This window comes from Trachypithecus francoisi, unplaced genomic scaffold (genome assembly GCF_009764315.1).
Source record: "Trachypithecus francoisi isolate TF-2019V2 unplaced genomic scaffold, Tfra_2.0 Lachesis_group7, whole genome shotgun sequence".
Taxonomy (NCBI): Eukaryota; Metazoa; Chordata; class Mammalia; order Primates; family Cercopithecidae; genus Trachypithecus; species Trachypithecus francoisi.
The window spans coordinates 74,639,265-74,656,143 of NW_022681472.1; the positions used below are offsets into that span (position 1 = coordinate 74,639,265).

At 43.4% G+C, this 16,879-nt stretch overlaps 1 protein-coding gene across 1 annotated transcript in view; it reads left to right on the forward strand.

The window, feature by feature from the left end:
- Window positions 1-750: 750 nt before the first annotated feature.
- Window positions 751-16,879, forward strand: part of DEPTOR (DEP domain containing MTOR interacting protein) — a 188,568-nt gene continuing 172,439 nt past the window's right edge. The window contains exon 1 of the mRNA XM_033202533.1: window positions 751-1,057. Within this exon, the coding sequence (XP_033058424.1) occupies window positions 936-1,057 (122 nt within the window). The 5' untranslated portion in view covers window positions 751-935. The remainder of the gene's footprint in view (window positions 1,058-16,879) is intronic.

Consider the following 16,879-nt stretch of genomic DNA (forward strand, 5'->3'; position numbering starts at 1 on the left):
GTCAGGCTGGTCTGGAACTCCTGACCTCAGGTGATCTGCCCACCTCAGCCTCCCAAAGTGCTGGGTTTACAGGCATGAGCCGCTGTGCCCGGCTCTTCTTATACTTATTACTTGCTTGCTTTAGACAAGTAACTTCACCTCTCCAAGCCTGCATCCTGATGCAAAACCAACACCAATATCCATTTTATGATTTATTGTAATAATTAAATGAGGTAATAACATATCTGAAGTATCTTTAATGCAGCAGATGTCAAAAAGTGGTAGCCGTAATTATTTTCATTTTGTAAGGGAGGATTAAACACATTTAAATAGGACATCACGGGAGTGGAGCTGGATCCCAGGTCGGACTGATTCCTAGGCCTGCGTTCCTTATTGATTACAACATAAGACAAACAAGTCGTCTTTGGTGAGAGAGGTTGGGGAGAGAAGAATGTTTAATTTCTCCATGCCCTGCAATGACATGTATAACCTTCACTGTTGACCATTTGGCCAGATTGTTGAATTATGTTTTGTTCTTTGGCAACTTGGGGTATGGAACGTACAATAAAAACGCCTTCACACTAGTAACCTCCAGCCTTGTCCCTAGGATTCTACAGCGTGAGCTTTGTGGGGAAAGAGAAGCTCACCAAATTCAGCCTCCAGCAGCACATACAGCTCGGAAGCAGCGCCCCGCCCAGATGTTTATATTTTGCTCCATCGGCCCCGCCCCCCGACCACGAGGTGCTCTAGCCACGCCCCCAAGCTCAAGTTTCTGGGGCCGGACTAGCCCAACGCGTCTGCCTACCCACAGGGATTCCCTCTCCAGCCAATCCAGTCAGAGCAGCGGAGCTGCCCCGAACAAAGATGGCGCGGGAGGCGTCTGTGAGGGCAGACTGATCCGAGCACCCAAACCCTCGGCGGACAGCGGAGCCAGTGGTAGCCGCACGGCCCCAACCATGGAGGAGGGCGGCAGCACTGGCAGTGCTGCCAGTGACAGCAGTACCAACGGGAGTGGCGGGGCGCAGCAAAGGGAGCTGGAGCGCATGGCTGAGGTCTTGGTCACCGGGGAGCAGCTACGGTAAGGCAAGAGACACAGCGGGTGAGCTCACGATGGCACTGCCAACGCGTGCCCGCTGCAGTCCTGCGCGCACGCGCTCCCTGGCTCGTGGCTTGCGACTCGCGTGGGGCGCCCGGACGGCTGCAGGCGCGTGGATGGTTCTCGGTGCGCCCGCGCTTAGCGGCGGCAGCCCGGGTCCCTGAGGACTCGCCACGCGGGGCTGCTTGGCAGAAGCCGACGAGCGGGTGGTGCGCGCTGCGCCCTAGCCTGGCTGCTGCAGCCCTGTGCCCGACAGACTCCCTGCCACCCACCGCGCTGTCCGTCTTCCCGTGTACCTGGACGCTGCCAGGCCTCCCGGCTGACAGCCTGCACCTCATCCGCCAAGAGAGCAAGAGGGGTCGGTGTGAGGTCCCGAGGAGACCCCAGCCCCTCTATTCCTTGCTAAAAGGAGCAAGACCAACGATGGCCTTCACTAGGTTTTCCTTTTTGCTGACAAGTCTTCCTTCACTCCCCTGAGCCTCGGTGTTTTACATCTGTAAAACAGGGCTGATCACCACGCCTCATTTCAAGGACTTTTGTGGGGTTAAACTGAGAGAGCATTTCTGAAACCCTGCACCTATCAGTTAATTGGCACATCGTCCTCAATCATTTGGGTCCGCAAGGGGGCGTGGAGGCACCTTGTCGGGCTGCCTTGAGGCTGTGCCAACTCCCCGGGCTCGCACGTTTTGGGCAGCGGGATCCATGGGGACCCTGGCTGCTGCAAGAATTAGGACTTGAGGCGTCTCACGGAACTTGGGAACAAGCGATGATCCCCAGAGTTCCCCTTGCCATTCCAATCCCTGTATGGTCCTTCCTCTAGGGCTGTTTGGGAATAGTGCTTATAGTCTAACTGGTTCTGCAGCTGCCCTTCGTGTGGTCATAAATCAGTTTGCCAGGAAAAAAGAAACCCCAGCTCTACGGCGTTTGAGCCACAACTTGTACTCGGGCCCCTGTTCCTTCTAGTTCTTAGCCTGAATTCCCCAGCTCGTTTTGGTGTGTAAGTGGCTGTGTTTCAGGACCTGAAAGAGTGTCTTGCAAAGGTCTCTGAAGGAAACCAATATTGGAAGTCAGAATTAACTGATTTTTAATGTTACAAAAGGCAAATTGCGCCTATCGATTCTTTGTTGATTTTTTAAAATATGTGGTCAAAATTAATTTCCTTCATCAAGAGTACTTTCTAATGAAACCTGTCAAGCGTGTCTGTGTGAAGGGACCACCAAACAAGCTTTGTGTGAGCAATAAAGCTTTTTAATCACCTGGGTGCAGGCAGAGTGAATCTAAAAAGGAGTCAGCGTAGGGAGATGGGGAAGGGGTTGCTTTATAGGAGTTGGGTAGATAATGGATAATGGTGTAAGTTTGTGAGGTGCTGTCCAAGAAGGCAGGGGTGACTGCGTAAAGCCTTGTTGTAAAGAGTAGAGTAAGGAAGAAGAGACCTGATATCCCCTGGAGAATAAATGTTGAAGGAGCAGGAGGGTGTCTTGCTGAGAAGATTCAAAGGAGGGGCTTCAAAGGAGGGTCTACAAAGTAGAAGGTCATCAATATATTGAACAAGGAGAGAAGCAGAGGGGTGGAAAGAAAGTAAATCATGAGAAAGGGCTTGGCTGAAGTAATGAGGGCTGTCCCTGAAGACTTTTGGCAGCACAGCCCAGGTAAGCTGTTGGGGCTGATGAGTGTCAGGGTCAGACCAGGTAAAAGCAAAGAGAGTCTGGGACGAGGGGTGCAGAGGAATAGTGAAAAAGGCATCTTTAAGATCAAGAACGGAATAGTGACTTGTGGAGGAAGGTATTGAAGACAAAAGAGTGTACGGGTTGGGCACCACAGGGTGGACAGGCAAAACAATTTGGTTGGTAAGGCGCAGATCCTGAGCTAATCTGTAAGACTTGTCCGGTTTTGGGACAGGTGAAATGGGGGAATTGTAAGGAGAGTTTGGAGGCTTTAGAAGCCCAAGCTGTAGCAGGCGAGTGATAGCAGGCTTCAGTCCCTTTAAAGCCTGCTATGGGAAAGAAAGTTTAATTTCTCTGCTCTTCATTACTGGGCCATCTTTTTAAAAGTCTTCTGTTGGATAAGGTTACTTCTTTTTCATTTATTTTACAAACATTAAATTGCATGATGGCTCTTTTTGTACAGCAAGTACTTCTTCCTTCAAGATGCAGTTTAAATGCCTCTTCCTCGCAGTCCCCAGAGCATTTGTTATTCTCCGCTTTTCTAGAGCCTCTCTGCACTGCAGCAGTTTTGAGAGCCATCCTTGTCACACAGGAGTTAGACCTGGATTTGAATGACTGCTCCACCATTATGTAGGCAAGTGTCAGCATTAAGTTGTTTCGAGGAAGACTTTAAGCTAGATCGAATCTTGGCTTTGCTGCTTACTAGTGTGGGACCTTGGACAAGTTAGTGCGCCCGTAATCCTAGCCCTTTGGGAGACCAAGGCAGGTGGATCCCTTGAGGCCTGGAGTTCGAGACTAGCCTGACCAACATGGTGAAACCTCATCTCTACTAAAAAATACAAGAATTAGCCGGGTGTGGTGGGGCACACTTGTAATCCCAGCTACTTGGGAGGCTGAGGCAAGAGGATTGCTTGAACCTGGGAGGCGGAGGTCGCAGTGAGCCAAGATAGCGCCACTGCACTCCAGCCTGGACAACAGAGTGAGCCTCCATCTCAAAAAAAAAAAAAAAAAAGAATGAAGAACGATGGGTAATAATGGAATTTACCTCATAGTGTTACTATGAGGATTAGATGAGTTAGTGCTTAGAACAATTTCGGATAGATAGGTAGTAAGCACCAGGTTAACATTAGCTAAGGTAGAGTTCTGTGACCTTGGACAAGTAAATTCACTTCTCTGAGTCTCTGTTTCTGCGTTTGAAAAAGACAATGAAGATGAGTGTATTTCATGGAGTTGTGAGAATTTGCCCCTGGGCTTCATGTATTAATGAGCATTCAACAAATAGTTCCTGGAATTAATTAGTATTATTGGTCTCTCTGCATCACTGCATGTGACTTCCAGCCAAGCAAGATCAGGCAGGAAGGACTGAGTGGTGGTGAAGAGCGCAGGATATAGAACTAGGCTGCCTGGGTTCTTATTCTGCCTCCACCATTTATTCTGTAACTTTAGGACAATATGTTTAGCCTTTCTGTGCCTCAGTTTCCTCTTCTATGAAATGTTATTCTGATGACACTTCTTCAGGAGCTCTGTGAGGATTAAATGAGATGCTACGTGTAAAAGGCTTAGTAAATGTTAGCCACTTAATTCTACTTTGGAAAATTTTAATCATTGCTCTTTTTTTATCTCAACTGTTTTGGCACTGTAACTAGCACATAGTAACTAAATGAATACTATAAGTATTCAATATGCTTCTGTTAGTACAGAGCAATATAATAGTCAGAATTTAGGAATTAAAATGGTTGTATGCCTGGTTTCCTAGTTATTGGAGGGTTGGAAGTTCAGTCATTATTGTCACTTTCACAAAGAGTTCTTCTGTCTGCAGCTACCCTCTCACTGCAGGGTTGTAAGTGCTTTGCAATGTCCAGGCCTCCTGCCTCTAAGTGCTTCACACACTCTCAGTTCCCCTCTGCTTTCGCTCGTTTTGCATTACTTTCTGGGTCATCAAAGATGAGGTAGAGGTGATAAGAGGAAACCAAGGACTGGGATTTGAAATAAAAAATTTGGCCTCTAGACCCAGTTCTATCAATTTCTTTTTCTTTCTTTAATTGTAGCTATGCCCCCTTGAGCAAGTCACTTAACCTCTCTAGTCCTAAGCGTCCTTCCCTACAGAATGGGAATAATAATATCTTCTCACATGAGATTTGTGGTATTGATCAAATAGGGTACAACATGGGAAGAAACTTTGTAAAATAAATCAATAAAGCAAGAAGAGTGTTGTTATGACTATTGTAACCTCCAGTTGTGAAATTCGGGGCTGGTTCCACAATCCTGACACTTTATTTGTTATTTGTTGTTTGTTTTTTTGAGACGGAGTTTCACTCTTGTGGCCCAGTCTAGAGTGCAATGGCGCGATCTGGGCTCACTGCAACCTCCGCCTCCAGGGTTCAAGCAATTCTCCTGCCCTAGATTCCCAAGTAGCTGGGATTACAGGCATGCGCCAACAGGTCCTCTTTTGTATTTTTTAAATTTATTTTTCTGGAGGCACAAGAATCGCTTGAACCCAGGAGGCGGAGGTTGCGGTTAATTTTGTAATTTATTTATTTATTTATTTGTAGTAGAGACTGGGTTTCTCCATGTTGATCAGGCTGGCCTCCAACTCCCGACCTCAGGTTATCCGCTCGCCTCGCCCTCCCAAAGTGCTGAGATTGCAGACATAAGCCACTGCACCCAGCCAATCCTGACACCTTTTTTTTTTTTTTTTTTGAGATGGAGTCTCGCTCTGTTGCCAGGCTGGAGTGCAGTGGCGCAATCTTGGCTCACTGCAACTTCTGCCTCCTGGGTTCAAGCAATTCTGCCGCAGCCTCCCAAGTAGCTGGGACTACAGGTGCATACCACCACACCCAGCTAATTTTTTTTTTTTTTTTTGTATTTTAGTAGAGACGGGGTTTCACCGTGTTGACCAGAATGGTCTCGATTTCTTGACCTCGTGATCCACCCGCCTTGGTCTCCCAAAGTGCTGGAATTATAGGTGTGAGCCACCGCACCTGGCCAATCCTGACACTTTAAAGGGCAGTTGGTTGTATAAGGACAAGAAATTAACTAACCTAAATACCTAAAATGTCTAAATAACTAAATACCTAAATAAATAAATAACCTAAAATAACTAAATACCTAAAAATGTCTCTTGCTTCCTTTTTCAGCTTAACTGCAGGATCCATTTGTTCAATTTTCTTCATATTTTTCCCTTGTCATAAAAGATTTTACTTCCTTCCCCCAGTGTCTTTCTGGTTTTGCATCTTAAAGATGCATTTGGGGCTGGGTGTGGTGGCTTAACACCTATAATCCCAGCACTTTGGGAGGCCGAGGTGGGCAGATCACCTGAGGTCAGGAGTTCGAGACCAGCCTGACCAACATGGAGAAACCCCATCTCTACTAAAAATACGAAATTAGCCAGGCGTGGTGGCACATGTCTGTAATTTCAGCTACTCGGGAGGCTAAGGCAGGAGAATTGCTTGAACCCAGGAGGCAAAGGTTACAGTAAGCCGAGATCGCGCCATTGCACTCCAGCCTAGGCAACAAGAGTGAAACTCCGTCTCAAAAAAAAAAAAAATGATGTATTTGGATACTACTTCACAGCCCCCAGCATGAGTATAACAGAAAAGACAGTCACAAGTGTTTGTGAGAATGTGGAGAAATTAGAACCCCTACATACTGCTTGGTGGGAATGTCAAATGGTATAGCCACTTTGGAAAAAAATTTGGCAGCTCCTCAAATAGTAAACATAGAGTTATCATATAATCTAGAAATTCTGCTTCTAAGTATATACCTAGAAGAAATGAGAAAACATGCCTACATAAAATCTGGTACACAAATGTTCATAGCAGTATTAGTCATAATAATAAAAAACAGGGCTGGTGTAGTGGCTAATGCCTGTTAATCCCAGAAATTTGGGAGGCTGAGGTGGGTGGATTGCCTGAAGTCAGGAGTTCCAGACCAGCCTAGACAACATGGAGAAACCCTGTCTCTACTACAAATACAAAAATTATCTGGGCATGGTGGTGCACGCCTGTAGTCCCATCTACTCAGGAGGCTGAGGCACAAGAATCACTTTAACCCAGGAGGCAGAGGTTGCAGTAAGCTGAGATTGCACCGTGACACTCCAGCCTGGGTAACAGAGCAAGATTCTGTCTCAAATAAATAAATAATCAAGGGGCCGCGCATGGTGGCTCATGCCTGTAACCAGTGCTTTGGGGGGCCGAGGTGGGCAGATCACTTGAGGTCGGGAGTTCGAGACCAGACTGACCAACATGGAGAAACCCTGCCTCTACTAAAAATACAAAATTAGATGGGCATGGTGGCGCATGCCTGTAATCCCAACTACTCAAGAGACTGAGGCAGGAGAGTCACTTGAACCCGGCAGGCGGAGGTTGCAGTAAGCTGAGATCGTGCCATTGCACTCCAGCCTGGATAACAAGAGCAAAACTCCATCTCAAAAATAAGTATATAAATGATCAAAACCAGAAACAGCTCAAATATCTATTAACTGATAAATGGATAAACGAAATGTGATATATCCATATAATGGAATATTATTCAGCAATAAAAAGGATTGGCCATATAATGCAATGACATTTATTTATCTATCTATCTATCTATCTATCTATCTGTCTGTCTATCTGGGATGGAATCTCACTCCGCAATGGCTCACGCCTGTAATCCCAGCACTTTGGTAGACTGGGGCAGGTGGATCACGAGGTCAGGCGTTCAAGACCAGCCTGGCCAAGATGGTGAAACCTCGTCTCTACTAAAAATACAAAAATTAGCCGGGTGAGGTGTCAGGTGCCTGTAGTCCCAGCTACTTGGGAGGCTGAGGCAGGAGAATTGCTTGAACCCAGACGGCAGAGGTTGCAGTGAGCCGAGATCACACCACTGCACTCCAGCCTGGGTGACAGAGCAAGACTCTGTCTAGAATAGAATAGAATAGAATGGAATAATCCAACAATATCACTATTCTCTTTCTGTAAATGGTAGCAATTATAATAATAACAATAACACTTACATGGCACCTATTACCTGCTAAGGACTATTCTAAGCTCTTTATGTATAGTAATGCCTTTAATCTTTAGAGCAACTCTGTATAGTAGATTCCTTTATTACTTTTATTTCGTAGATTAAAAAATTGAGGAAAAGATCGTTTAAACCAACAGGCTGTAGATTATTCAGCCGGAAAATTATGGGAGAGTTGAGAGCTTCTGCTCTTAAGCCACAATAGTGTTCCCAACTAGTGACTTATAGGGTTAAAAAAAATGAAACACTGAAACAACTTTAAAACAGAATCATGTATATGAGAATATCACATTGCAGTGTGACAACTTTGGTAAACAAAAAAGTAGACAAGTAGCTTTTCCATTCTGTTGGGGAAAATCTAATTTATTCCTGTATTTATATTTTGACAAGTTAGGATTGTTACTTTCTCTACTAAATATTAAACTCAATCTTTCTTGACATGTGGTTTTGAAAAGTGAATTTGGACTCCACTGATTCAGAATTTGTAACCATTTTAATGGGAAGATAAATTGCAGTTCTATTTTGCCATCTGTGAGAATGGGAGTAGGGTAAGGAAGAGAATTAAGAATGTATAATAAAGAGAATGCTTAAATAGAGAGAAAATGTGTTGATCATCAATTTCACTTTAATTCATTTAATTTCATTAATTCATAATTAATTTCACTTTTGCTCCTCTACCAAGATGAAATGTGCTAATTACAACAATCTTACCCAATCACTAAGGCTGACTTCCCAAAAGCAACTTACTAGGCTATGAGTTTAGTTAGCTAAATTGGAGGAAATTCAGTTCTTCCAAATTGTTTGTCACCTTTGCCTTTTTTCTATAACAGGCTGTCTTTCAGGCTCTTACAGGCTTGATATTGTCTTTTTAATAAAAACGTCCTTAATAAATATTGAATTGCTTTCCTGAATTTATTTTGCAAATGTTAATGCAGTTTTCAGAGAAAAGGTAAAATCAGGCCAGGTGTGGTGGGTCAGGCCTGCAATCCTAGCACTCTGGGAGGCCGAGGTGGGCAGATCACTTGAAGTCAGAAGTTCCAGACCAGCCTGGCCAACATAGCGAAATGCCGTCTCTGCTAAAAATACAACAAAAATTAGCTGGGCGTGGTAGTGCGTGCTTGCAGTCCCAGCTACTCGGGAGGCTGAGGCAGGATAATCGCTTGAACCAGGAAGGCAGAGGTTGCAGTGAGCCGAGATGGCACCACTGCACTCCAGCCTGGGAGACACAGTGAGACTGTGTCTCAAAAAAAAAAAAAAAAGGAAAAATCAGCCATTGAACCAAAGATCAAGCTCTAATAAATCAAATATGAGATAACAAATTTAGAGCATACACAACAGGAAAAGGAGAAATAATTCATTTTATTCAAACAGGAACCTAAGGAACTTTACAGTTGGTATAGGAATATCTTAGAGGGGTGTCCCCTTAGAAATTTTCTGAAATTTTCTTCTCCTAAACAGAAGAGAGATATCCTGGAGTCAGGAAATTACTGCCTATACAGATTTTTTAAAAAGACGGCTTTAGGAAATGAAGAGTCCCTGTATTTGGAGTCAATGGTCAAGAGCCTAATTCATGTAGAGTGTTTATTCTATTTTAATTAATTTATGTATTTTTGAGACAGGGTCTCACTCTGTCACCCAGGTGGTGTGCAGTAGTACAATCTTGGCTCACTGCAACCTCTGCTTCCCAGGTTCAAGTGATTCTCCTGCCTCAGCCTCCTGAGTAGCTGGGATTACAGGCATGCGTCACCATGCCTGGCTCATTTTTTTATTTTTAGTAGAAATGGGGTTTCTCCATGTTGGCCAGGCTTGTCTCAAATTCCTGACCTCAGGTGTTCTACCCACCTTGGCCTCCCAAAATGCTAGGATTACAGGGATTAGCCACTGTGCTCGGCCTTGTAATTACTTTTCTAAAAGCCCATTGCTGATATAAGTTATGGCTTCCATCAGCTTTGGAATCAATAAACCTGCAAATAAGTTAAATAAACCTCAAGAAAAGAGACTGCAAGATGAAGGAAGGTCATTCTTCTGTCCTGTTCTGTTATTTCTTTCTTTTTTACCTTTAGAAAAAAACACATTGCTGTATCTCTCTCTCTCTCTCTCTCTTTTTAGACAGGGTTTCACTCTTGTCGCCCAGCTGCAGTGGCATGATCTTGGCTCACTTCAACCTCTGGGTCCCTGGCTGTAGTGATGCTTCCACCGCAATCTCCCAAGTATCTGAGACTCAGGCATGCACCACCACACCTGGTTAATTTTTGTATTTTTTGTAGAGACAGGATCTCGCCACGTTGCCCAAGCTAATCTCAAACTCCTGGATTCCAGCATTCCTCCCACCTCAGCCTCCCAAAGTGCTGATATTAGAGGCCACCAGCACCAGCTTCCTATCCTGTTCTTTCTAGTTTTCATTTGAGTCAGGAGTTCATTTCTCCTTCATTGGTGGCTCTTAAATGGTTGGTTTCCATGAGTTTAGTGATTAGGAAATGATGAAGGAAAGAACAAGCAGTCCTTTTTTCTACACCGTAATTATACTTTTCTGTGTTCCATTATCTACCAAGGAGAGGTGGGTACCAAATCTGAGATCCTTGTTCTAGTATTAACGGCCTTAACTGAACTTAGAAGTTTATGTCAGTGATTTTTTCTATGTGTCGTTAGATACATGGGGGACATAGTGAAGATGGAGTAGGGGAGAGGATTTAGTGGTACATACAGCATGCTTGCAAGGTGGTACCTTCAGGATCAACTTGAGCTGTTTTCATCAGGGCTGGCTACGGAGAGTCAGTTTTTGGTAGCTTTAAAAATATTTGTGAGGTTGGATGGGGAGGTGAGGAGAGAAAACCCACCCTGCAGTGTGAGACAAGATATGATTTAGGGCCAGATGCAGTGGCTCACGCCTGTAATCCCAGCACTTTGGGAGGCCGAGGCAGGTAGATCACGAGGTCAGGAGATCGAGACCATCTTGGCTAACACAGTGAAACCCTGTCTCTACTAAAAATACAAAAAAGTTAGCCGGGTGTGGTGGTGGATGCCTGTAGTCCCAGCTACTCAGGAGACTGAGGCAGGAGAATGGCATGAACCCAGGAGGCAGAGCTTGCAGTGAGCTGAGATCGCGCCACTGCACTCCAGCCTGGGCGACAGAGCGAGACTCCGTCTCAAAAAAAAAAAAAAGAAAAGAAAAAAAATGATATGTTTTAGTATTCTCACTTTTCAGATAACAGCTGTTGCTAGGGTGTGGCAAAAGGGAACAAATGTCATGGCCTGTAGCTTAGGGAAGCCCGTGGCAGCTGCAGAGGAGAAGGTAGGTAGCAGCTGAGGGAGGCTCAAGGTTCAAGTCTTTCCCCTATAATCCTCAGGCTGCTAGTTATAAATCTGTTTGTTTGTGTTTGTTTGTTTTGATCCTTGTGTCCTCCTATCTCCCTGCAATACTTTTACCTACAGATTTTGGGTTCTGATATTTACCCAGAAGCTCCCTTTATTGAGCAAGCCTTGGGCCAGTACATATCTATGTCTTGGCCTTGCTTAGATCATCCAACTCTATGAAGCTCTTCTTTGAGTGATGAAACTGTTATAGCTATAGAGAACCGAACTTTGTCCTTTGTATGCAGAGCAGGCAGGATTCAGAAGGACTAGTCCTAGCACAGTACGCTCAGTAGCTACTCTGACCTTGACTAAAGATGTAAGAAACAAATGAACATTTTCATGGCCATTCTCTCACTGCATACCACCCTAGTTTCATTAGAGTTAGGTTAGAGTTAGCATGAGATGAAGTTTCTCTGTCGCCCAGACTGGAGAGCAGTGGCATGATCTTGGCTCATTGCAACCTCTGGCTCCCAGATTCAAGCGATTCTCCTGCCTCACCCTTCCCAGTAGCTGGAACTACAGGCGCGCACCACCACACCTCACTAATTTCTGTATTTTCAGTAGAGATGGGGTTTCACCATATTGGCTAGGATGGTCTCGAACTCCTGACCTCAAATAATCTGCCCACCTCAGCCTCCCAAAGTGCTAGGATTACAGGTATGAGCCACTGTACCTGGCCAGTTGCATTTTATTATGTATGAAGTTTGGCTAACATGTAACAAATATTGAAATTCTGGAGGAATACTGTGCGAGTGGTGGGTGGTGTCCAAAAGCAAAGAAGATAGTGTAGAAGGGGAACAGTGTAGAAATAAAGAATTATGTGCTGGTTTAAGAACAACCAATACGTGAAAAGGCAATTTGCAAAGAAAACAAATACTTTTAGAGGATTGGCTTTTTTTTTTTTTTTTTTCATGTTGAAGGATTGAGCACATATTTCTATTGAGGATCTTGAGTTAGTTTGCTACTTAAAATGCAAGTTCTTTATACAAATAAGGTTTGTGTCCTATTTCCAAACACATACAATGAGTGTAGTAAAGAGGGAATTTCTTTTTTTGTTTTTCTTTTTTGGAGACAGAGTCTCTGTCGCCCAGGCTGGAGTGTGGTGGCGTGATTGTAACCTCTGCTTCCAGGGTTCAAGCTCACTGCAACCTCCACTTCCAGGGTTCAAGCTCACTGCAACCTCCGCTTCTAGGGTTCAAGCAATTCTCGTGCCTCAGCCTCCTGAGTAGCTGGGACTACAGGCATGCACCACCATGCCCAGCTAATTTTTTGTATTTTAGTAGAGATGAGATTTTACCACGTTGTCCAGGCTGGTCTCGAACTTTTGAGCTCAGGCAATCGATCCGTCTTGGATTACAGGCATGAGCTACCTTGCCTGGCCTGAATTTCTTGATTTGAAGAACTATTATTTTGTTTCTTAGTTTCTTTCTCATTTCCCAGGAGGAAAGGAGAATGGGGTAACCTTGGACCCTCTTTTCACTGAATTTTTTTAAAGCACTACTTATTTTTTACTCTTTAACTTTTCTGTATATGAAAGTGACGTACACAGAATATATTCACTGCAAAAAGTGGGGTTTATTCCCTGTAGTGGTATATGACTGTGTTTTACATTGAAGTGTGAAATGCCCCTTAATCATCTTAAGTTATAATGTGGTTGAAAAATAAGACTTTACCAAAGCTCTTCCTATTTTGTTCTGAGGAACTGATAATAATAAAACCATTTAGGGATGTGGTTTTGAGGGAATCACCTAATTTATGACTCTGATTCATTTTCCTTCACATTGCCGATCACATTCTACAAACCAGTAATCAATAAAATAAATTCTAACAGTAGAAACAAATTCTACTGTTATCCAGTGAGCATAGCCTAGATCGTCATGAGAGAGGATTAGCAGGCCTTGACGCCATGATAAGGAACATTTTTTCTATTGCCATACTTGAAGAGGCAGAAGCCATCACATAATATTTAAGGACATCCAAGTACAAGCAATAGGAGTGAGCTAGAGCTTTTTCCTCTAACATTGTATTATGAAAAGTTTCAAATGTACAGAAAGGTTTAAAGAATTTTACAGTGAACACTCATGTCCACCACTTAAGATTCCACAATTAACATTTCACTGTGTTGCTTTATCACATAACTATCTATCTAGCTGTCCCTCTATCCATCCATCAATTAATGCATCTTTTTTTGGAAAGTATTTCAGAGTGCATTGTAGACAATAATACACTTTTCCTAAAACCTTCAGCCATCAGTGTACTGACTAGTATTCACTATTTGCTTTTGGTTCTTTTTTTCAGAGATAAAATATATATAGAATAAAATATACCATTTGATGAATATTGACTAAGGAAATTGCACATCTATGCAATCCAAATCCCTATCCAGATATTTTTTAATGCTTTTGACTGCAAGAAACAGACAATCAACTTAAACTTATTGCCTCCGATAAGTGGAAGTTCAGGAGATACAATGCCTTAAAATTTAATTCATTCTCTACGGTTCTTTTGGTTTTCTTTTGCAGCTCCTTCATGAGCCAGCTTTTTTATTGGTTGGCTTCATCTTCCAGCCAGTGGTAGAACAGGAATTTCAGGCCTCATATGGCTTATAATAACATCCAGGAGAAAGAGAAGCATTTCCACTCAGGATTCCAATCACAAGTCCTGAGGTTCACCCTAATTGCGCTGGTTAGGTCACATGCCTATTCCTGAGTCGGTGGGATTGTAGCCAGGGGAGGGGAATGACACAAGCCAAGGAGGCATCTCCCCCAATACATACACACAGACACACATATATACGCACAGACACATACACATGTACACACACAGACACACAGAGAAACACACACAGACACACACACATACACACAGATACACACACACACACACATACACGCAGACACACATATACACACACAGACACATACAGGAGTCATTCCACGATTCACGCACAACCCTATTCTACCACTTCCAGAAAAATTGCGCTGGTTAATATAATTTTCTGCTATTTTGAGAAAGGGAAAAACCCACTAGTATATGTTGTTTTGAGAAACAGAAGAATAGTGTAACAAATTAGAAAATACTCCAGTGAAAAGACAATTTTTTATTTCTTTGCAAATGTAAAACTACGATGCAGGAGGTCAACACTGTGGTAGTAATCCTTAAACTTATAATAGACAACTATATTTCAGCTAATTTTATGAGAATTTCTTTTAAACAAACCTTATTTTTGGCAAATGATACCATTTCTTCACTTGCTCAGCTCATATTTACTCAGTGCCTGTTATTCGTCAGGCATCTCAGTACTTGCTGTGAGAGATACAAAGTGAAATAAGAGGTTTTTATTCTTGAGCAGCTCAAAATATATCCTGTCCTGTTTTACTAAATGTGTGTACTAAGTGGAATGACCTAAAACCACATTATATTAAAGACTATGGAGAAATGGTTATGTGTTTTTTACCAATTATTCCTCTTCTCTTTTCTCTTCTCTCCCTTCTCCTTCTCCTTCTCCTTCTCCTTCTTCTTCCTCTTCCTCTTCCTCTTCTTCTTCTTCTTCTTCTTCTTCTCCTTCTCCTTTTTCTTCTCCTCCTCCTCCTCCTCATTCTCATTCTTCTTCTCTTTCTTCTTCTTCTTCCTCTTCTTCCTCTTCTTCTTCTTCCTCCTCTCCTCTCCTGTCCTCTCTTCTCTCCTCTCCTGTCCTCTCTTCTCTTCTCTTCTCTTCTTTTTTCTTTTCTTTTCTTTTCTTTTCTTTCTGGAGTTTTACTCACTCTGTCTCCTGGGCCGGAGTACAGTGATGTAATCTCAGCTCACTGCAACCTCCGCCTCCAGGGTTCAAATGATTCTCCTACTTCAGTCTACCAAGTAGCTGGGATTGCAGGCATGTAACACCATACCCAGCTAATTTTTTCATTTTTAGTAGAGATGGGGTTTCACCATGTTGGCCAGACTGGTCTCCAACCCCTAACCTGACCTCAAGTGATCCACCTGCCTCAGCCTCCCAAGGTGCTAGGATAACAGGTGTGAGCCACCGTGGCTGTTTTTGTTTTTACTTTCTTTGTTTTGCTTTTTGGACCCATAATCTTGCTCTGTCACCTGGGCTGGACTGCAGGGGCATGATCATAGCACACTGCAGCCTTAACCTCACCCACTCAAGTGATCCTCCCACCTCAGCCTCTGAGTAGCTGGGACTACAGGTGTGTGCCACCACACCTGGCTAAATTTTTTTATTTTTAGTAGAGCCAGCATCTCACTGTATTGCTCAGGCTGTTCTCAAATCCTGGGCTCAAGTAATCCTCCCACCTTGGCTTCCCAAAGTTTTGGAATTACAGAGCTGAACCACTGTACTGGGCCTCAGTTATTTTTATTTTTTTACTATAGTAATTAATTTAAAATGTTATTTGTTTTATTAGAAAGAGAACACAACATCATAATTTTCTACTTCTAGGAGAAACAACTCCTCCAAATAGGATAACCAAATGATGCCACACTCGTAGGTAACTATGTTTCTTCTGAAATTATACTGCATCCTTAGAATTATGATCCTATACTATTAGAATTGTCATACATCAAGCCCTCTCCTCCCCTCCTTTTAGCTCCTGACTTAGCAGAAGTGTCAAAAAGCTATAGAAAAGATTGGATTGTACATTTTGAAGCCAAAAGTTGACTCAACAGTGGCATAAAGGGCTCTGTCTTCCTGTTGAATTCTGGGCAGGATTTTTCTCCGTGCCTCATCACTAGTTTGATAAACAGTCACCAATCAACAATCTTGATTGATAAACAAGAATTCTTTATCCAAGTTTGGCACGGTGGCTCACGCCTGTAATCCCAGCACTTTGGGAGGCCAAGGCTGGCAGATGGCTTGAGGCCAGGAGTTCGAGAGCAGCCTGGCCAATATGGTGAAACCCCATCTCTACTAAAAATATAAAAATTAGCCAGATGTGGTGGCACGTGCCTGTAGTCTCAGCTACTCGGGAGGCTGAAGCAGAAGAATTGCTTGAACCTGGGAGGTGGAGGTTGCAGTGAGCAGAGATTGTGCCATTGCATTCCAGCCTGGGTGACAGAATGAGACTCTGTCTCAAAAAAAGAAAAGAATTCTTTATCTGTTCATTTGTATTTGTCCTGAGGCAAAATCAATTTTATGAAGGGGTTTATATCACATAGGAGTGGGAGTTGGGAGGCTGCCTGGGCGGAAAAGGGCAAAAAAGCACACATTATGGAAATCTCATGTCTCATACACTATTCATATAATGAATTTATTTAAAAATTTGTAAGTAATAACTTTAATAAATATATTGATAATTCAATAGATATAAAAACTGAGAAATATTAAAATGAAGTTATTCAAAATCTAAGGGTGGAGGAGTTGGGGAGTATTGATGATGTTATCAGGCATTCTTGGCAAAGAAGGACACTTAAAAAAGGAAGTCATGCTTCTAACACAAGGGAAGATAACTGTCTTAGAAACTTCCACAGAAGCTGGGTGCGGTGACTCACGTCTGTGATATCAGCACTTTGGGAGGCTGAGGTGGGAAGGTGGGAAGACAGCTTGAGCCTAGGAGTTTCAGACCAGCCTGGGCAATGTCGGGAGACCCCATCTCTACAGAATTTTTACAAATTAGATGTGTTAGTGCACACCTGTGATCTGAGCTACTCGGAAGGCTAAAGTGGGAGGATCACTTCAGCCCCGGAGGTCGAGACTGCAGTGAGCCATGTTCGGGCTACTGCACTCCAGCCTGGGTGACAGAGGGAGAGCTTGTCTCAGAAAGAAAAAGAGAAGAGAGGAGAG